Source organism: Rana temporaria, chromosome 10, assembly GCF_905171775.1.
Source record: "Rana temporaria chromosome 10, aRanTem1.1, whole genome shotgun sequence".
NCBI classification, from domain to species: domain Eukaryota; kingdom Metazoa; phylum Chordata; class Amphibia; order Anura; family Ranidae; genus Rana; species Rana temporaria.
In genome coordinates, this window is record NC_053498.1 from 120,541,461 (window position 1) to 120,563,474 (window position 22,014).

Consider the following 22,014-nt stretch of genomic DNA (forward strand, 5'->3'; position numbering starts at 1 on the left):
TTATTACTGTAATGGAACCAGGTGCCATAAATGTGCTTCTATTGAAGTTTTTTAGTACTCTTTCATACGGAGCGGACCGTTCTTGTGTCCGCTCCGTGTGTGTCCGTCGGCTCAGCGGGGATCCCCGCTGAGCTGTCGGCGGACCCCGCACACAGTGCAGAGACCGCCCTGTCTCTCCTCCGCTCTCCCCTATGGGGAATCGGATGCAGACGGTCCGAAAACCGGATCCCGATGGACGCGGACGTTAGCGGATGCTCCATCCGCTAACGGCCGCGATCCCATAGGGATATATTACAAGTCCGTAAACGGACTTGTAATAAGCGGACGAACGGAGCGGACGTGTGAAAGGACCCCTAGGTCGCCGTGTTCATGTCGTTTCCCCGAAAGGATGTAGTCCCAAGGCCTGGTTCACCCACGGTGCGACAGGCTCTTTCCCCAAGCGCACTGCGCCAATCAACAGAGTTGGCTCCTTAAGGGGCTGTGAAGTGACTCGCCAAGGTGCCGTCAGTATATTGATCCTTAGCATTTTAGCTGTCTGGACGTACGTAGTAGCAGTCACGAGTTTGGATTTGCTTTCTTCAGCTGGCTCCCAACCTTAAAGGATAAGTTCTTTAAAAAAATAAAATAAAATACAAGCACATTTTTTCCAGGTAAATTTTTTTTTTAAATGTGCATTTATTTTTTGTTGCAGGAGCCTGTAAAGCGTTGCACCAGTGATCAGCAGATTGCTGGTACCATGCAGGTCTCCTGCAGATCTGTCAGTGTATCTGCTTGCTCATCCCTCGTACAAGGAAGCAGATACAGAATGAATGAACTACCGCAGTGGTTCATTAAAAACTACAAGCCGACAACCGCAAAGTCCATTCACAGGACTCTGTAAATGAATGATGCGGCCAGGAGGGCAGCGCCTCACTCAGCCACTTTTTTCTAAAATTGTGACACCTAGCAGGGAGGGAGAAAAATTTAAATAAAAATAGAAAAAAAAAAACTAAAAACCATAAAATGAATGTGGTATTATTTTTAGTTTATAGCTTAAAGCTTAAAGTTTATAGCTTAAACTGATGAGCTGCAAAAACAGTTAAAATGCCACTTATTGATAACTTTGGCTAGCTTCATTTTTTTGCTGCAATATTATATATATATTTGGTATCTACTTACTCAATACTTCATCTTTTAGGATCCCATGCTGGGTCTGGGCTTTTTAACTATATTATAGGCTGCCAATTCTTTGCCGGAATCGGCCATTTAACCTTTGCCAGACAGATGAGAACGATAATTTGGACAACCTAAGTTCTAATGCAGAACAGAGATATGCAGAAAAGGATGCCAAGCTCAGCTGTTAGGCCACAGCTTTCATGAAACATTAAGATATGTCCAAAGTGACAGATCCTCTTTAAATCACAGGTACCCCTGCTTGTAGGTGATATTTAAACTTACACCCCATAAATTCACACAGAAGGAATCAGAATAAAAGTGCAGACACAACATCGATCATGTCACATACAGAATAATAATAATTCCAAAAACAAAATACATTCTTTATATACAAAGACAATCTTGACATTTGTGATTACATAAAAAAAAAAAAAAAAGTTAAAAATGTACACCACAGGCAACATTCCGCTAAAATTTTTCCCGGGACGGAGCTACAAAAGAGAGTGCAATGCGGGGGGTAAAATTTCATAACGTCCGTCCCCTCTCAAGGGCTCATGCCCACACCTTAGCCCCCTGCTGGTGGGAGGATCACATATATAACATGCATGTAGAACCGTAGAAGAGTGCAGAAAAGCATGGCAGGATTATGCCATCAAGAATCTCCTGCCGCAAGTGGCTAAATTGCTTTTATATTGGAAATACTTGGCACTTTGAACTGCACTTAGTGCAAACCTAGGTACTTTGTACCAATGTAAAGTTAGTACCGTTGGTGCTACGCAAGTGACTAAGTCATCCTACTGAGCAAAACTTTTTTTTTATAAGTACCGCTACAAATTTTATAAGAAAAGCCAACAGCCAATATTTTACACTTCTGCACTTGAAAGAGCATTTGTGGTGTATTCCCCTTACATTTTGCATGCTTTTTGGCAAAGAAACAATTTTCAGGCAAGTTGGCCTTTTCTGCATTTTAAAAAATTGTACCACTTTTGGAGAACCCACCCAGCAGAATTTCAACTACATCAAGAGTAAGAAAACTGATCATACACTTGGCAAATTTGACAGATCAAACTTTCCATCCTAAAATTACAAAGCAATTAAAAGACATAAAATGGTGGAATCAACCGCAAGGAGATGGGATCGAAATGACCCCAATAGAAAAAGTAGGTTGCTGTTGATGAAATTGCCTTTTTTTTTTGCTCCAATTCAGTTTTCCAATAAAAATGTATTACCGTTGTGGAATTCTTTGCCAGTTTCAGCTTGAGTTATGGTGGTAGGCCGTAGAGCGATTTCTTTCTGGCATTTAAGATTATATCGACAATTTTCAGTCAATTTCAGCTACTACTGAGCTACCCAAAATTGCAAAGTGTACAGCCAGTGTTGCAGAGGTCTCCATAGGCTTTAGGTGCAGTACAGCGCAGAAACCTCTGCTCCAAGAGTAAAAAATGGTACCAATTTTGCCACCATTTTTAAATCAATCCAAAGTCATGCAATAGGGAAAATGCACTATTCGACATTCCCTCTGCACCAGCGAGCCCATGCACAGGACAGTGAAACACAGTGTGGGTCTTAATGAATTTAAAAAATAAAATAAAAATGGGCTTTGACTGGTGACTTACAGAAACATGGATGAACGGCCAGCAAATTCAGTCCTAAAATGCCAACGTTAACCCCCTTAGCGCTGCAGCCGAATGTCAAAGGGGAACCCACAGGACTTCGCTCCAAAACAAGGCTGTTTGGAACCCCTCAGCATCTCACTGTGTGGTCTCCAGTACCCAGAATCTCTGAGAAGTCAGTAAGGCACCTTAGGATCATCTGTACACGGGTCTCACGTTTTAATCGTGACCCCTCTAAACACGACCGCAACGCCAGATTGCAATCACTGCATTTACAGAAAATGGGTGGGGCAAGGCATCCCTGCATAGGGGAGAGCAAAAAAGAGGGGGGGGGGGTGGATCTCAGGGCCAAAGGGGTCAAAACCTCCATTCAGGAACCGTCAGTATTTGGTTTTTAAACTCGTTTTGCATTTCACAGTTGAGTAATTACAAAGTTCATTTTTTTTTGGCCCATATAAAAATAAGATATTGCAACTCAAAGTGCATCTTTTAAAATAAAAATAATAAAACAAGGAAACCATCCCACAATTTCCTGGGAGAAGAAATATTTACACCATTTGGTTTAAAGAGAAGAATGCAGATTCATGCTATCACCATCGGGACATCGTCTGAAAAGCCAGTGATCATCGGAGCGTCGTCATCGTCTTCACCTGAAATGGGAAGGGGAATTTTAGGTCATCATAACACTGGCCGTGTTCTCACTGGCAGCAGTGGACAGCGGTCCATGAAATCATACCCTTGATATAGATTACAAAAAGGTAGGAGGAAAATAACACTAACAAACTTACCATCTCAATGACCTTCTTTGTGTCCCCCTCACTAACCCTTAAATGCTAAATGAACATGCAAAAAGCTGGCACCACAATATGACCAAAAAAAATAAAATATAAAGAAAGGACAAAGCTTACATCAAAAGAAAGACCAACAGGTCTAAACATCATGATATGCATATAAAACATCCTAAAACAATAGAAACCACCAATGGATAGGATCATGCCAGGACCGGGACAAAAAAAAAATAGGCCTGGGCATTTTAAACTGGGCAGCCCAATCCCTGGGGGAAGCAGGGCGGAGATGTGGGGCGGGCGTTTCGCTGGGTGGTGTAGGGACCAGCGCCGCCAGTAGGCGGGGTTGAACGGGAGCTGTTGAATGCCACTGAAGTCAATGCGGAACAATTTATTTTCATTTCCATTGACTTCAATGGAGAAACTCGCTTTGATATGCGAGTACTTTGAATTTTAAGCATTCCCTGGAATGGATTATGCTCGTAATCCGAGGTTCCGCTGTACACACCCACCCTAGTGGGAGACAGATAACTTAGCATTACATTAAAATTTGTGGATAGATCTGCAATTTTTTTCTTAAAGTCTTAGAGGAAGATGCTTTTTACTCCTAGGTGCACACCAGGCCTCAATTGAATTGGTGCACACCAGGCCTCAGGTGGGGTAACTTCAAATTTGTGCGCAACAAATTCTTCCTCTTCACCCAGTAGGCATTTCCTCAGAATCACCACCAGGGAAGGATTTGGGGGTGGCTGCCTCCCAGTAATTCTAAACCAGCGAGAACCTCTGAGGTCATGCAAACCAGAAATAGCTACTAAAAAATCCTCAGAAGGAGAAAAAAAAATAATAAAAAAACTGGGGAGGACTGTGCCGCTGAAAATTTGAATATACCAGATAAGGATGGGGATTCAGAGCCGAGTTGACCCTTAGAGGAGCCAGTACAGGGTGGACTATGCAGGGGGTTATCACTTCCTGAGATAGGGATTTGGTGACCTAAAGCTCTGCTGCTTTACACCCAATCCCACGTGGCCATATTCTCAGACTTAAATCAGTGGGCCACTATATCCGTTTCCTGCAGCTAGCCCCTGATGACAGGCCACAGCACATGTTCAGGAAAGTGTCCCGAAGGCACCTGAGATGACTAATGTGGGTAATCCCAGTAGGCTGAGGGCAACTACATACATCATTCTTACCTAGGCAAAACTCCAGGAAGTGTGGGGCGGCTTGCACAAAAAAGTAAAAAAAAAAAAGTCTGGCTCTGAGAAAGGAGGGGAGGTTTGCTTTAAATTATCAACAGCAAGCACTTAAAGCGGGAGTTCACCCGAATTTTTTTTTTTAACATTAGATTGATGCTCATTTTGTCAAGGGGAATCGGGTGTTTTTTTTAAATTGAAGCAGTACTTACCGTTTTAGAGAGCGATCTTCTCCGCCGCTTCCGGGTATGGGCTGCGGGACTGGGCGTTCCTATTTGATGGACAGGCTTTCGACGGTCGCATCTATCGCGTCACGAGTAGCCGAAAGAAGCCGAACGTCGGTGCAGCTCTATACAGTGCCTGCGCACCGACGTTCAGCTACTTTCGGAAAATCGTGACGCGATGTATGCGACCGTCGGAAGCCTGTCAATCAAGTAGGAACGCCCAGTCCCGCAGCCCATACCCGGAAGCGGCGAAGAAGATGCATCTCTAAAACGGTAAGTACGGCTTCGATTGTAAAAAAAGACACCCTATTCCCCTTGACAAAACAAATCCTCAATCTAATGGTAAAAAAAAAAAAAAAAAAGTTTTTGGGTGAACCTCCACTTTAAAATCTAGTAAAGTTACCCACAGATTACATTTCATTGTTTTTATTTTCACCTAAGAGCAGAAATAGCTTATTAGTCTAATAAATTGCTGATCAGAATATTCTGCAGGTATAACATAAAAGCAGACAGCCCAAATCAAACTGGTCATGTTGCAGTGGCATTGGAGTCCCCCTTACCTATATCGTCCCCGGAAGAGAAGATGGCAGCCCCCAAACGTGAACTGTAGTGACTGTTGGCAAATGCTGTAAAGCTGTTCTGCAGCCGTCGGTGCCGCATATACAGTATGACAAAACCGCAGCCGGTAGCCACTAGCAGCAAGAATAGAACTGGGACAACGACAGCGGCGACATCCGTGGACTGGACACTGGTGGAGGGCACAGAGTCCATACCTGACAAGAAAATACATTGTCCTTATGAGTTCACATCACTGATACAAGACAGACGCAGTCTGATCTAAAATATATATATATTTGTTTTAAGGTAACTTTATAAGGTTTGTGTTTTGAGAGGTTAATGGTAACAAGGAAACCAGAAAAAAAACGAGATACAAGATCATAGATGGTAAGGTTGAATAAAGACACCAGTCCAACAACCTGCGTGGGTGTGCATGTGTTTATGTTGATACCATTTCTTATATCCCTGTATATTGGATTCGACAAGATGCCATCCAAGTTTTTATTTTTCGTGCTCCCTACATACACCAATTCTGGAAGGGAATGCCACATCCTTACTGCTCTGACAGTAAAGAACTCCTTACGCAGTTTAAGATTAAACTGATTTTTGTCCCCAATTATCTTTTATTGGGTCAGTATGCTTGTTTTATTAGTACATTTAAAATATTTGGGGGGGGGGGTTACTCTCCTTTGCTATGCGTCTCATGGTCTATTTGAACTGTTCTGACTGCGCTCATACTTTTCTTTTGGCATTCCTTGTAGTATTAAAATGCTTTAACTGACAATTGCGCGGTCGTGCGACGTGGCTCCCAAACAAAATTGGCGTCCTTTTTTTCCCCATAAATAGCGCTTTCTTTTTGTGGTATTTGATCGCCTCTGCAGTTATTTTTTGCGCTAGAAACAAAAATAGAGCGACAATTTTGAAAAAAATGCATTTTTTTTATTTTTGCTATAATAAATATCCCCCCCCAAAAAAATATATATTTAAAAAAAAAAATTTTTTTCCTCAGTTTAGGCCGATATGTAATCTTGTACCTATTTTTGGTAAAAAAATAAAATAAAAATCGCAATAAGCGTTTATCGATTGTTGTGCGCAAAATTTATAGGGTTTACAAAATGGGGGATAGTTTTTTTGCATTATTATTAAAAAAATTTTTTTACTACCAATGGCGGCGATCAGCGATATTTTTCGTGACTGCGACATTATGGCAGACACAATCGGACAATTTTGACACAATTGTCATTTTCACAGCAAAAAAAACTATAAAAATGCATTGTTTACTGTGAAAATGACAATTGCAGTTTGGGAGTTAACCACTAGGGGGCGCTGAAGAGGTTAAGTGTGACCTCATATGTGTTTCTAACTGTAGGGGGGCGGGGCTGGACGTGTGACGTCATTGATCGTGCTTCCCTATATCAGGGAACACACGATCAATGGCAGCGCCACAGTGAAGGACGGAGAAGGTGTGTTTACACACAGCTCTCCCCGTTCTTCAGCTCCGGGGACCGATCAAGGGACTCCAGCGGCGATCGGGTCCACCGGTCCCGTGGCCATGGCGCTTCGGACCGGGTCGTGGGCGTGCGCCCGCGATCCACGGCTGGGCACTTAAAGAGGATGTACAGGTACGTGCTTGTGCCCAGCCGTGCCATTCTGCCAACGTGCAGTAGGCGGTCCTTAAGTGATTAAGATCATATGTGTCTGGATTGCCGTTTCTTCTCCTCCAGGTCTGGATTGACATTTCTGATCCTCCGCTGGTTGTCACAACTAGTTTGTAAAAGGTGGGTACAAGACATGGAGTTTAACAATTACACTAAAAACCTTCTTAAATGGAAAAGCCCTTTAACCCCCTACTTTGCAGGGTACTCTTAAACAAGACAAAGTATCTTCCTCTCACACATCATACTGGAATGGACACTATGATTAACATGGTGTTGAAACGACCCCCCACTGTTACAGAAAAGAACACTGATATGTCACCATTATACTCACAAGTTTGTCTTTCAGAGCAAAGCTTCTTTTTTGTATAATCCCATATACACGCAATGTTTTGAGACCATGCTGGGACCCTTCATCGGAGATATGAAGGATTCCTGCATGGTTTTAAAACATTGCTTTTCTAAGTGATCAAGAAGCTCTGTGCTTGAAGACAAGCTCATGAATGTGCCGTCTTATCCCAAAAAGATATGTGCTCTTGAAGAGCTAAAGACCTACCAGTCCCAAGCTGATCATAGAGGAGCAGTGCTGGATCTCCGCAGAGCTGACCGCCATACAGACATCGCGCCTGCACAGTAAAGGTGTAGTTGTGGCCCGGCTTCAGGTTGGAAATTCGAAAGAAGTTGTCGCTGGTATTACCAAGGTAGGTGGATACATTATTAGAGCTGTCATACACGTGAATGTCATAGCCCTGGGAAGGCAGAAGGAAGTATTAAATAAAATGCCAAATCCTAAGACTTTTGCAGGTTTTGTAGGTGTGAAAAGTTTGACCATGCAAAGCAATTGCTGACCCTCGCAGCAGCTCATACCCTCCTCTCCGGCTGCAAAGAATTATGGGCCATGTGCACAATACAGAGACTCCTAATGACTAGATCTGTTAATCTAATGAACTGGGTAGGATGACAAATAAAAATCTATACTCACTCTGGACTCATTAAAGAATTTTTCTCGCAGGGCCAGGCTCTTCCAGAACAGCAGAATGTGATCTCTCTCATAGACAAGCTTCAGACCTTCTGGCGCCTGGAGAGGAACTGCGCATAAACATTAGAGCCGTTAAGGGACTCGCATTCTCCAGAGAATATTCAGTATTATTTTATACAACCTAGACTGTACTTTACAGTTACGTGCCAAGATTTGCTTCCTTACTGGGTCATGTGACCGGGGTTTCAAAGCCATGAGCCCACCACTGTTATGTGAATGTAAAGAGTTACATGACCCCGGTGTCAGGGCTTATGTACACTTAGAACGGTCACATGACCTGGGATTTATGGCGTCGCCTGTGCTCGGCAATGCATTATGTTACCTGAGTGTTATGACTTGCCTGCATTCAATGCTGTGTCACATGACCTGGATAACAGTCTTATCTGTGATCAGTAGTCAGGGCCGGTGCTAGTGCAAGGCAACATGGGCACTTGCCTTATGGCTCCAGGGAACAGGACGGAAAATTGACAGTGTCAGTGTCTCTATGGGTCCCAGGATTACACACAGCAGGCATCTCCTGCTGTGTGTATTGGAGCTTAGTGTGTTAACTTTGGCCGCGCTGTGAGGAAAGTCCCGCCCTCCTCCTAGATCAGCTTGTGTGATAGGCAGAACAATGCGTCTATCAAACAAGCTGATCTAGGAGAAGGGCGGGACTTTTCTCACAGCGCGGCCATAGTGTTCACACTAAGCTCCGATACACACAGCGGGAGATGGCTGCTGTGTGTGAAGTGTAGAGGAGGAGGGAGGGAGGGAGGGAGGGGAGCGCTGCAGCCATACTGTCAATGTGTGTGATAAATTCTCTCTCATGTCACTCTGCCCCGGCAGCCCCTCCTCTCTTCTCCTCCATCCCTATTTGCTTGTGACATCATCTGGGATGGACGAGAAGAGAGAAGAGGCCACCGGGGCAGCGTGACATGAGAGAGAACTTATCACAGATGCTTCCTGCATACTGGCTGCCAGGTAAACGCTGTGCCCCAATATAATCCCCAATATGCTCAGATGTGCGCCAATATGCCCAGATGTGCCCTGATGTGCCATGTGTCCTGATGTCCTGTGCCCCAGTCTGCTGTGCCTCAATGTTGTGTGCCCTGATGTGCCGTGCTCTGATGTACTGTGACCTGTGCCCTGATGTTCACTGTGCCCTGTGTGTGCGTGGGAGGGGGGCGGCAAAATGCACCTTCGCCTAAGTTGGCAAAAATCCTTGCACCGGCCCTGTCAGTAGTGCTTTACAGGACCTGTGTGACATGGGTATACCTATACTTTGTGCTGTGTTACATGTCCTGGATATCGTAGCCTCACCTGGTGCTCAATAGTGCATCACGTGACACAAATGTCATGACACCACCTATGTGCCATACTGGGTCATGTGATCAGGGTGTCAAGACCTCAAGCTCAGTACCATCATCATATTGTCATATGATCTAGGCTTTATGTCTCAGTGGTGCATCATATGATCTAGGCTTTATGTATCAGTGGTGCATCATGTGATCTAGGCTTGATCTGCACTCAGTGCTGTATCACATGGTCTGGAAGTTGTACTTACCTGTGTTCACTTTAATGCTGGCTTCTTTGCTCATGTTTCTTAGTTGGATGATGACATTGTATTTGCCGCCTGGCTCCAGATTCCCGATCCTGTACTCGATCGTGCTGTTTTGAGTAATCACTTTGAAGCTCCTCTCTGTCTTTGTAATCAGATCCTTCACAGACACAATGTAGTACTACAAAAGACAAAGGTGTGTGATGTCTTATGAGATTGAAGGCCAGATTATACTGCATGCAATTTAATTGAAAGCCTTTAGTAGACAAGAGCAGTGGTATAGATGCAAGTGAAAGCCTTTAGTAGATAAGAGCAGGGGTATACCAACGCATGAGAGACTTTCCTGCCATTTGCGCCCCTGTGCCCTGCCCTAGGCGTTATTGGGCGGATGTTTGACTACTGCGATTACCAGTAGAAATGCACAGATCTAGAGACTCAGAAATTATATCCAAATTATATTGTGGTACTAACACTATAATGTTCTAGGTAGCTTGCCATTTCCCTGTCTGGGTCATGAGGATGCCTAATACCAGGCGAAACATGTTGACCATACAGACAGCAGGATAAAAACGCATGTCATTCAGACTGTATATACACACACACTATATACAAAAATTGTATGCATTTTTAACAAGCCATCTTTCCAAGATTATAGGGGTGGAACACCTTGATTTTTTTTTTACTACCAATGTTTAAAAAAAAAAAAAAAAAAAATTATATATACATACACACATATATATATATATATATATACTTAGCATTTATCGCCTTTGCTTTGGCCGTTATAGTCCGCTATTGTAGGTCACTGGAAATGTCTCCCAGTTTATACTTTTGTTTTTTTCATATCGACTCACCAATTCACTGTCCGGCGAATCATACGGAGACTCCCACTTCATTATAACAAATGCTTTTTCAGTGATCACAGCATGCAGGTCACGAGGCGGTAACCGATTATCAGGAATCATTTTGACCACAACATAGTTGGATGGGGGGCCCCGATAAGGGCGCATAACGCGGACCTGAAACATGACAAAAGCATGGGAACCCGGTGAGAACTCAGATATTCTAATTAAATGTCCATCTCCAGGCATACACAAACTCCCCTCACAAAAATAAAAAGCACCCTGAAAACCTTCACCTGAATCAGCTATCCATATCTTTCACCAGCACCACTTCTGGATGTGAAGACAGAAGATCCAGTTCTGCAATCTGTGCCCACTGCCCAGGTTAAACAGTCCCCCTAATTGAAATGTCATTGTGCTGTGCAGGTTTCAAGAGAATTAAAGGGGTTGTAAAAGTAATTTTTATTTTCCCTAAATAGCTTCCTTTACCTTAGTGCAGTCCTCCTTCACTTACCTCATCCTTCCATTTTGATTTTAAAATGTCCTTATTACTTCTGAGAAATCCTCACTTCCTGTTCTTCTGTCTGTAACTCCACACAGTAATGCGAGGCTTTCTCCCTGGTGTGGAGAAAGCCTCTTGAGGGGGCGAGCAGGAGTGTCAGGACACCCACTAACACACAGCTCCTTTCTCTATCTGCAAAGTAGAGTGTCCTGACCCTCCTGCTCGCCCCTTCAAGAGGCTTTCTCCACACCAGGGGGAAAGCCTCGCATTGCGGTGCATACTAGCCGATTATGCCTTTTGTCTTGCAGGTTTAAAAAAAAAAAAAAAAAAAAAAAAAAAAAAGTTTATGTGGTTTACAACCGCTTTAACTAAATGTGAAAATGAGAGGTGTTCTGTCACATTAGCAAGCATGCAAGGTTTGCGGCTGCTTTTAGAAATTTACAGTCTGAGATTTACATATACTGTATTTAAGCACATAAGCTCCATTTTGTGTTGAAAATAATTGAAATCAAACTCTGGTGGGTGTATCAAGATTAGTCTTTTTTTTTTTTTGCTGATCCGAAAAATGGCGACTCTCATCCGAGGATCCATCCGATCGGCGACTCTCATCCGAGGATCCATCCGATCGGCGACTCTCATCCGAGGATCCATCCGATCGGCGACTCTCATCCGAGGATCCATCCGATCGGCGACTCTCATCCGAGGATCCATCCGATCGGCGACTCTCATCCGAGGATCCATCCGATCGGCGACTCTCATCCGAGGATCCATCCGATTGGTGAGCTTTTTGATCCGTTGCACCCCTAGCACCTGTTAGCGGGCATCCACTCACCTGCTGCCGCCACGTCCCTCACCTTGTTGCGTCACTGCCACATCACCAGCCGTCCCATTAAAGTGAATGGGACTGTCGGTGAGTCAACAGCAGGTCAGAGGAGGAGGAGCCGCTGTGGCACAGAAATGACAGTTTCTCTTTAAACATTATGTTTTAAATCCAAACCTTTTTGCTAGCGATTTAATTTGTAATTTAAATCAAATCCACCCTGTTCCTGGGCGACACAAAACCCCTTACCAGGAATAAGTACTGCTCATCTCTGTTCACGATGACTGTGATGTTGTGTAGCGTTGTTGTGATATTCTGAGGGTTACGGTACAGCTCGAGGAAAGATGTGGCATAGAACAATCCATATGTCTGCATACAGAGAAGATACACAATGTTACATAACCGCAACATTCACCAATCACTGAGCTACAATATTGGAAATCAGAGCGCTCCCCCTTCCCAATCTTATACATGTATAGTGCGATTTGACTGGGACGGAATATTACGATTCACAAAGACTTTGGAAGGGGGAGCAGGTGCCCAGTACAACGGGACCATTGCAGAATTAAACAGCTGTTGTCCCCTTAAAAGTTATATTAAAGAAACGAATGGCGGGGATTAAAAGCAGAGTAGAAAGAGGAGACTACATACACCGCAGTCCCTGAGAGTCATCCACAATCACTACAACAGAAGGTCGGCCAAACGATAATTTTTTTGAGTGACCATATCAAAAGAGGGGAAATTTCTCCCGCAGGGACACAGACAGCAATAAAACTATTAATACTTTTACACAGTCTATATAAAACTAAGAAAAAAAAGTTGGAGTCTCACTTCAATAAATAAATGGAAATGCACAAGAGATTAACTCATACCACATTCTTCACGCCAACCCAACTGCACTCCACTGCTGTCTGATTGGTCGCTTTCGCCTTAAGGCTTGGCGCCGACGGTCTGATGCCCGTGGTGTTGAAATGCTCAAAGGCCACAGGGCTCTCTCCAAACTCCGACTTGGCCCAGGCTGAGATCTCGTATTCCGTCTGCGCCGTTAGATTGCCCACTAAAGGGAAAGAGAAGAGCAGAGGTTACAGGCTTATTCCTCTCATGGAAAACATTGCGAAGATCTCAAGCTGGTTAAATTATTTTTTTCAGATCCATTCTTCTTTTCACAAAAAAGGTGCATGGAGGAACGCAGCTGCAGCCGCTGATCATAAAAATTGGCTCCTGCGGCTGTCAGTCAGTTAGCCAATGGAGAGAAAGAGGGGGCAGGGCCAAACGGCAGCACCGTGTCTGAAAAGGAATTGTGGATCTGTGACTCGGCTCCGGTGCCCCCATAGCAAGCTGCTTGCTATATGGAGACACTCGTCAGGAGGGAGGGGCCAGGAGCAGCGAAGGGGGGCTTGAGAAGATTAGGACCTGGGCTGCACTGTGCAAAACCACTACACATAGCAGGCAAGTATAACATGTTTGTTATTATTATTTTTTTTTGTTAAAGAGACTTTACAATCACTTTAAAGACTCAGCGTGCCTCAAAAGTAAAGATGGTTAGAGGTCTTGCAATCTGTAAAAAGCTGCATCTAAAAATTGTCAAATAATTTGAGAATTATGTTATTTAATGTAAAATTGCAAAGACTTTAAAAGTGATTTTATCTTAATAGAGGCATCTTCCGGCTTACCAGCTCTCAGTTCAAAAGCCTGCATCTCTGATGGTATGGCGGTGCATTAATGCATATGGAATGGGCAGCTTGCACATCTGGAATTGCACCATCAACGTCGAAAGATATATAAAAGGTTTTAGAGCAGCATTTTTCAGGGAAGGCCTTGCATATTTCAGCAGGACAATGCTAAACCACATACCGCATCTATGGCAACATCATTGCCTTGTATTAGAAGAGTCTGGGAGCTTAACTGGCCTACCTGCAGTCCAGACCTTTCACCAACTGAAAATATGTGGCGCATCTTCAAACGAAAAATGCAACAAAGACGACCCAGGACTGTTCAGCAGTTGGATTCCTATATGAGGCAAGAATAGGACAACATTCCTCCCCCAATACTCCAGCAACTAGTCTCCTCAGTTCCCAGACATTTACAGAGTGGTGTTAAAAGAAGAGGGGATGCTACACCGTGGTAACCATGTCCCTGTCCCAACTTTAATACGTGGTGCTCCCATCAATTTCAAAATTAACTTTTTTATTTCTTAAAATGGTAAATTTTCACCTTTTAAAAACACTTGATAAATTTCTGTTCTCTACTGTGAATAAAACATGGGCTTATGAGATTTGCAAATCATTGCATTCTGTTTTTATTTAAAACTTTACAGTGTCCCAACTTTTTTTTGGAATTGTAAACAATTCAAATTTTTTTGAACAATTGCTTATTTCACTTTTTTCAGTCTTTGTGCTGCTGATCTCCTTGCAGTTTCTTTGCAGCCACTTCATGCCTACAAGCACTCCAGTGATGCAAGGCATTTCTCAGAATGTTTTAGTGTTTTTCTGAAAGTGACACCACTGGACCATGCCTGCGTGAGGAGTTTCAGCAAGGCTACTTGTATAGTGTCCACCAGAAGCCCATAATGGAGTACACTCTCCCTACCTCCAGGTGGCAGTACTGGGCCAAGTACTAATTGTCAAGAAGCACCAGTACATGTTGGAGGAAGGAGAGCAAGTCACATGCTCCCACAATTTTTTTTCCTGATCACTGCTGTTACTTAGAGTTCAAGTTCACTTAAAAAGGGAAGTTCTATCCAAAAATGGAGCTTCCGCTTTAAGTGTTGGTGACCCCCTGACATGCCAGAATGAAGACCACCCCCCCCCCCACGTCACAGGAGATTGCCCGGCCATTCACAGCGCACAGCACGGCTCACGCATGCGGAGTGCGCACCTGGCTTTGGCTTCACAGTTAGAATGCTGGTGCCGTGGAGAGGGGGCAGGGCTTTGTGCGCCCGCATTGCTGGACTGTGGGACAAAAAGTGTCCGATTATTAAAAGTCAGCAGCTACACTTTTTGTAGCTGCTGATTTTTTTAATGGGTGGAACTCCACTTTAAGGCCTTGTATACAGGAAACACGCTACTGTGACTTTTTTTTACCCTGTTGAACATACAGCCACAAAAAATTATGCAGATCCAGATTTAGATCATCAATCCCGGAGCTGGCATAACTGCACAACGGATCAATCGTAGAAGAGACCCGAATGAAGAATTGTAAATTCAATAAACCACCTTTAATGGCGTTTTATGGCGAGATCACTTCTCGATTAGCAGAAGGGGGAGGGTCCAGGAGTCACTATTAAAAGCCATTTTTACCTTTTTGGGTCACAGACTGTCCGGCAATCTCCCAAGTCTTCTTCTCCCGCACATGTTTGTCAAATTCCCATGATAAAGACACCGTATAGCCCGTTATCTGCAAAACCACCAGTGTAAAGTAATTATATCCCTTCACATTTTTTGGTATACATTATTTTGTTCAGACCCGTTTAAAAGTGAAATGTATGGCATTGCAAACGTACCGGAATATCAGAGTCTTCCTTCACTGTGATTCCCACCGAGTCTTCACCGACATTCTGGATCTTTATGGTGGGTTGCGGCACAACTAAGAGAAAGAGTGGATTCAAATATGGTAAATTAGAATGGCTGCCTCCCTACACCCAATGGTTCTGTAATGGAGGGATTAGAGAACATTGCACTTGGGGCTCATGCACACCGGCTTACAAAGCGCCTCTTTTCCAGGTGTTTGGTTTTCTTTTTCAGCTTGTAAAAACACCTCTATGTTTGCCTACATCTCCATGCACACATAGGCGTTTACAGGCTGGAAAAAGGAAAATCACCACCAGATCATTCAGGAGAGGGGCTTTGGGGAAGACACTCAACGCATGTAAACGCGCTTAAACACTAGACACGTTTAGCTTCAGCTTTCGTTCATTCCGATGGTCAGAGTAAATTACTATTCTGGCAAACGGAATCCATAAATGCTCAAAACACTTGGTTTGCAATATGCGGGTTGAGCCACGTTTTTTAAGCTGCTTTTTCCTGCCAGGAGTAAAAGGCGATCAGAGGACAAATTCAAATGCGCAGAGTACATAAGGCCTTAAAAAACTGGATGAACCAGGAGACAACAAACTCATTATCCATGAGCAGTAGAGTGGCGTATACTGTTTCAGCTGAGACTTGGTAAGGGTTTAAAATAAACTTGTCAGGACATACAGACAGCATCTAGACCCTTTAGACTGGGAATCTGTACCCCATCGATCGTGCGTGGGTGATGGGTAGATCATCAACACTCCTCTACTTTGCTGACCCTCTGCCACCTGCCCTACTGACACCGGCTACAGCCGCTGCCACCTGCCCTACTGACCCTGGCTGCAGCCGCTGCCACCTGCCCTACTGACACCGGCTGCAGCCGCTGCCACCTGCCCTACTGACACCGGCTGCAGCCGCTCCCACCTTCCCTACCGGCTGCAGCCACTCCCACCTTCCCTACCGACACCGGCTGCAGCCACTCCCACCTGCCCTACCGACACCGGCTGCAGCCACTCCCACCTGCCCTACTGACACCGGCTGCAGCCACTCCCACCTGCCCTACTGACACCGGCTGCAGCCACTCCCACCTGCCCTACTGACACCGGCTGCAGCCACTCCCACCTGCCCTACTGACACCGGCTGCAGCCACTCCCACCTGCCCTACTGACACCGGCTGCAGCCACTCCCACCTGCCCTACTGACACCGGCTGCAGCCACTCCCACCTGCCCTACCGGCTGCAGCCACTCCCACCTGCCCTACCGGCAGCAGACACTCCCACCTGCCCTACCGGCAGCAGACACTCCCACCTGCCCTACCGGCAGCAGACACTCCCACCTGCCCTACCGGCAGCAGACACTCCCACCTGCCCTACCGGCAGCAGACCCTCCCACCTGCCCTACCGGCAGCAGACACTCCCACCTGCCCTACCGGCAGCAGACACTCCCACCTGCCCTACCGGCAGCAGACACTCCCACCTGCCCTACCGGCAGCAGACACTCCCACCTGCACTACTGACAACGGCTGCAGCTGCTCCCACCTGCCCTACCCGGCTGCAGCCGCTCCCACCTGCCCTACCCGGCTGCAGCCGCCCCCACCTGCCCTACCCGGCTGCAGCCACACCTTCCACTTATTTTATATTTTTACTGTCACATTTGTTTTTTTATATATTTTATAGTTATAGTTTTCCTTGTTAGTTGAGGCCTTTTAATAAAATATTTCCTCTCTGTTAAGGTAGATCTTCACCTCTCAAGGGTTGCCTAACCCTGTTTTAGATGCTTGGTGCCCAATATGCAGCATAAATATCAAGCACATCAAGTATCTCTTTTCCGGGTAACGCACTTGCTGAAAATACGCTATATAGAGTCCCGTTGCTACAAATCTGAGAAATTACCTTTTTTCCAGTCAGTGGTGATAGTCTTGGTATCGCTCCATTCCCCCATCCCTCTGCTGGTAATGGCAGCAACCTGTAAACAAGGCACAAGAGCACTGTAACCATCGTGCCGAGACCACTGCGAAACTTCTGTTGTAGGCAGAGGCTGGTAGGCTCTCAGTCTCCTGCATTTAGTAAAAGCCCAGGCACAGCACGCATAACCAGGGTGGGGGCAGAAGTGGAATGTGTCCCAGGGCGCACTGTTATAATGGAGATCTTAGGGTCCCCAGGGGAAAACTTGTACTATGCTGGATTGTGGAGGGGGAGAATTGGAGGAATTTGTGTTGGGATGAAGATGGGAAATAGGAGGTGGTGGAAGAGGATTTGTGTGTGTGTGTGTGTGTGTGTGTGTGTGTGTGTGTATATAGGGGGGGGGGGTATTTATTTTAAAAGGGGGATTTTGTGCTGAGAGGGGGAAGAGAATTCATGCTGGAAGAAGGAATGGAGGGAGATTTGTGCTAGAAGGAAAAGATGGGGTGGTGGAGAGCGTATTTGTACTAGAAGGGGAAATTGGGCTATGGAAGAGCACGCAGGTGAGTGCTGGATTTTTTTTTGGGGGGCTTGAGCTTTTTTCTGAAAGGATAAAGTGGGAGAGAGTATTGCTTGAGAGAAGTTTTTTGCCGACCCCTACACTGTGCTTTACACACCCCTGACTCTTGCACTCTGCGTTTTGTACACAAATACAGGCTGCATTACATACTCCTGACCCCTGCACTCTGCCTTATATAATGCTGTACTACATCCACTTTCACCAAATTGCTCATCATCTCAACAGTTGCTGGTTGATAAGCAGTCATTGACTATTTTAATGAAGTTCTTTTTTAAGGTAGAGTCAGACAAAGGGATTGATTTACTAAAACTAGAGAGTGCAAAATCTGGTGCAGCTCTGCATGGCAGCCAATCGGGGTCTAAAAACTTGGAAGCCGATTGGTTTCTATGCAGAGCTGCACCAGATTTTGCACTCTTTAATTTTAGGAAATCGACCACAAAGCGTTAGTCCTCTGTCTACTTTACTGTACACAAAATCATATGTAATGGAAGTTTTTTTTAAATAATCATACAGAGATTTAGGCCGGGCTCACATATGCGCGCATATACAGAAGAGAGGATGTTGCCCCTACAGGGAAACCAGAGAGTGGTGTCCCCTGGGACAACCAAGAGGCTACTAAGGCAGTGACGGACAATAAATGTAATTTAAAATTATATGTTTAATAAATAGTATCAAATTACATAGTATAATGTATACACCTGAGACAATCGTGCAAGAATAACACTATAAGAGCTGGAATAGCTCTAAATACAACCTGTAATCAATGGCCGGCCAAAGAATGCACGTATGAAACTCGTTCATGTGGCGTGCAACAAACAGCACATGAAGGGAAACGGACAAATGACAAACATGTGGGACATAAATAACTATGGCGATCCGGACGCCGTCCAGACGAAGTTACGTATCAACACTACGAAACGTGTTGACGTCATCACGGCTCCGGACGCCACTCTTTCAATGCCCCATAGCAGCAGGAAACTGAAGCGGTGACTCGCGGGAATTTGTGAGTGAGATGAAGCGAGCGGATGCTCTACACCACTAGAGAGCACCAAATACTTGGTGCGCACCGGAGTCACATATCGCCTACTTCCTGAACTTGTATAGCCGGATTTGGCAGCCCAGCGGATCTGTGTGAACTGAACCACATGACCGGACTGTTTGTCCGAATCATCCTCCCCGTACGCTGATATACATAGGCGCATCTGACTGATCACAGACGCCGACTACAGCGATTGGACAACATAACAGTTAGGAGGCAATAATTGGTCAACGGATCCCGGATCACTGTGAACCTGTGAACTTCACTGGTAAGATCGTTCCAAAATCTTTTTTCACATGTTCTGCTAATATCAGGAAGTCTACAATGCATATCTTCGGTGGTAGTGTATAAATTCTTTAATTACACTCTGCATCTAACCGCTTCATATATCGGAATCCCTGGAGACCCAATAGGAACTGTACAATACATCTTTCTTGCAGGCAGGGCAGCCCACACAGAACTATTTTTCATTTTCTATCATTTTGTAACTTACCCAAAATGTATGCTCAAGCCTCATATACATGAACTTCATATTTGATTTTGCCATCTGGTTCATGCATACAAGACCACTATTCCTACGGAATTCAGCCCGGTAACTTCAGTTATCCAGTGCGGGGGCACTCTTGCTGCCAATTCTCCCCTTTTTTTTCTCACGTAGGCCTATTGCCAAGTTAACTATATCGGATTTCCGAATAGAATTGACAGCAAAAGTGACCCATTTGGCGTCCGGATCGCCATAGTTATTTATGTCCCACATGTTTGTCATTTGTCCGTGTCCCTTCATGTGCTGTTTGTTGCACGCCACATGAACGAGTTTCATACGTGCATTCTTTGGCCGGCCATTGATTACAGGTTGTATTTAGAGCTATTCCAGCTCTTATAGTGTTATTCTTGCACGATTGTCTCAGGTGTATAAATTATACTATGTAATTTGATACTATTTATTAAACATATAATTTTAAATTACATTTATTGTCCGTCACTGCCTTAGTAGCCTCTTGGTTGTCCCAGGGGACACCACTCTCTGGTTTCCCTGTAGGGGCAACATCCTCTCTTCTGTATATGCCTGTTGTTGGCTGCGGCGGTGTTCCCCTTATCGGTGGAAGTGACTACTTGTAAACAAACTGGGATAATATTTTTAACACAGCGTGTCAGAGGAGGTTTTGCTCATTTTTCTTTTTAATCACATATGCGCGCATTGGAGGAAGGGGTTTTCACCAATTCCAATTCGCATTACACGGAAGTGTGACCAGCTCTTAATGGAGCCGGTTCACACATGTCCAGGGCGGCCGCGGCACAAATTCCAAAAGGGTCCTGTGCGTTCTTGGGTCTGGTTTAGCTACCAATTCAGGCAAAAATTTGGACCTGAAACGATAAACACACTGGACCCCATGCTGGGAACCACAGCTGGACATATGTGAACCCGACTTCATATGCATCTGTGAAACTCTTGCTTGTGGCATAGCAATCAAAGCATATTTTATGGCTACAAGGAGGCTCAAGTTTTGTTTAACCATGCCCCGTATGCCACGCCCACTGTTGGGTTTGGCCACGCCTGTTCGCTGCGGCGTGCACAGCGCACCGCATTACTTCTCTCTTTGGAGTGCCCAAAGGTACCCTAGGTCTTCAAAATCCTAGCAAAGCCCCTGTGCTGGGGGGGGGGGGGCACTAGGAGTTTCTCCAGAGCCTCAACGACAGGAGTGACTGCAGTGTCACTCCTGTCAGAAGGAGCCGGGGCTGACAGCTGCTGAAGGCAGAAGTCTGCCCTGGCTGTGGGCAGAAGAAAACTGGCACCGAGAACATGTATATTCCTCCACCAGAATACAGTAATCATGGTTTGCAACCTTTCCAAGCGCTGATTGGATGCTGGTTTTCCGGCATACCCCTTCGACAGAAGCCAGTCATTAGACAGCTGTACACCATGACCAAAAGTCAGCCTGTTCCTGCTGAACCATCCCATTTTTGGCCAGTGCGTACCCAGCTTTATAAACCATGTGGCGTTTTATCTTTCCAGCACTTGTAAAAAGCAAAATCACTGGTTTTGGCTGGAGTGATTTTTCCACCCTCAGGAGGTCACAGCTACTAGATAATCAGAAGAGGTGGCACAGACATGGAAAGAGACAACAACTGCAATACGCCCTTCCGCATGTAAGTAAAATCAATGCTCACCCTGATCAGGTAGACAGAGCTGGACTCCTGGAACCTGATATCATAGCAAAGGCTCGGCGTACTGTAGGATGTCCAAACCTTGGCAGCGTTAACACTGTACTCTACCTAAAGAGAGGAACAGGCTGTCACTTGACCGCACACCAGGATATGTTAACAGGTTATACTGTAGCAGGAAAACAAGTCTGAAATACGAATGTCTGACATGCTTCATGAGCAGATTATAGCCATCAGCAGTGCAGGTCTGAAAATAGAGGTGGTAGGTCAATATACAGTTTTTATAGCAGACACTGGAGTAAAAAAAATAAGATTTTTCTCTTAGCGTAAAATCTACTTGTGCCAAGCCCATTGAGGGACACAAGCATTTATTAACAGTTGGGTTATGCTGCTGCCTACAGGTTGGAATAGAAACCAGCTGAAAGTTGTAAGCCAACCCCATGTAAAACCCCTTCTCTAACCAGCATGCCTCAAGCAGTACAAGGGCCAGTAAAAGACAGAGGGACCAGTATGCCTCGATGGACTTGAAGAACTAGATATGATAAGTAAAATGATCTGATTTTCTTCATCTACTGAGGGGAAAAAGGAACTCAACCAGCTAGAACATCCACAAGCTGTCTATATGAGGGGTAGGGAACAACAAATTATGACATCAGGAGGGACCAGGGAAAATCTAACTCCGGACCACTAGGAAGACTATTAACCAAATCAAGAAAAAGTTCCACTATAAAGCGAGGTAATCTGACAATAACCAAGGAGATCACAGAGGAGCAACCTTGTGTGTAGACCAAGACAGGAGGAGAATTCACTACCCAAAGGAACACAGAGTCCATACCAGCATGATCTGTGAACAAAATCGCAACCAAAACAGGTGGATCAAGGCTTCTGCATGATAAAAA

The 22,014-nt window shown here is 44.9% G+C and overlaps 1 protein-coding gene across 1 annotated transcript in view; it reads right to left on the reverse strand.

Moving 5' to 3' along the window:
• Positions 1–1,282: 1,282 nt before the first annotated feature.
• SORL1 (sortilin related receptor 1) overlaps positions 1,283–22,014 on the reverse strand; it is a 123,268-nt gene continuing 102,536 nt past the window's right edge. Inside the window, exons 37-48 of the mRNA XM_040326125.1 lie at positions 21,122–21,226; positions 17,325–17,397; positions 15,423–15,505; positions 15,220–15,316; positions 12,793–12,977; positions 12,170–12,289; positions 10,611–10,775; positions 9,763–9,937; positions 8,163–8,269; positions 7,737–7,929; positions 5,528–5,740; positions 1,283–3,418 (exon numbers count right to left, since the gene is read on the reverse strand). Coding sequence (XP_040182059.1) covers positions 3,351–3,418; positions 5,528–5,740; positions 7,737–7,929; positions 8,163–8,269; positions 9,763–9,937; positions 10,611–10,775; positions 12,170–12,289; positions 12,793–12,977; positions 15,220–15,316; positions 15,423–15,505; positions 17,325–17,397; positions 21,122–21,226 — 1,584 coding nt within the window. The 3' untranslated portion in view covers positions 1,283–3,350. The remainder of the gene's footprint in view (positions 3,419–5,527; positions 5,741–7,736; positions 7,930–8,162; positions 8,270–9,762; positions 9,938–10,610; positions 10,776–12,169; positions 12,290–12,792; positions 12,978–15,219; positions 15,317–15,422; positions 15,506–17,324; positions 17,398–21,121; positions 21,227–22,014) is intronic.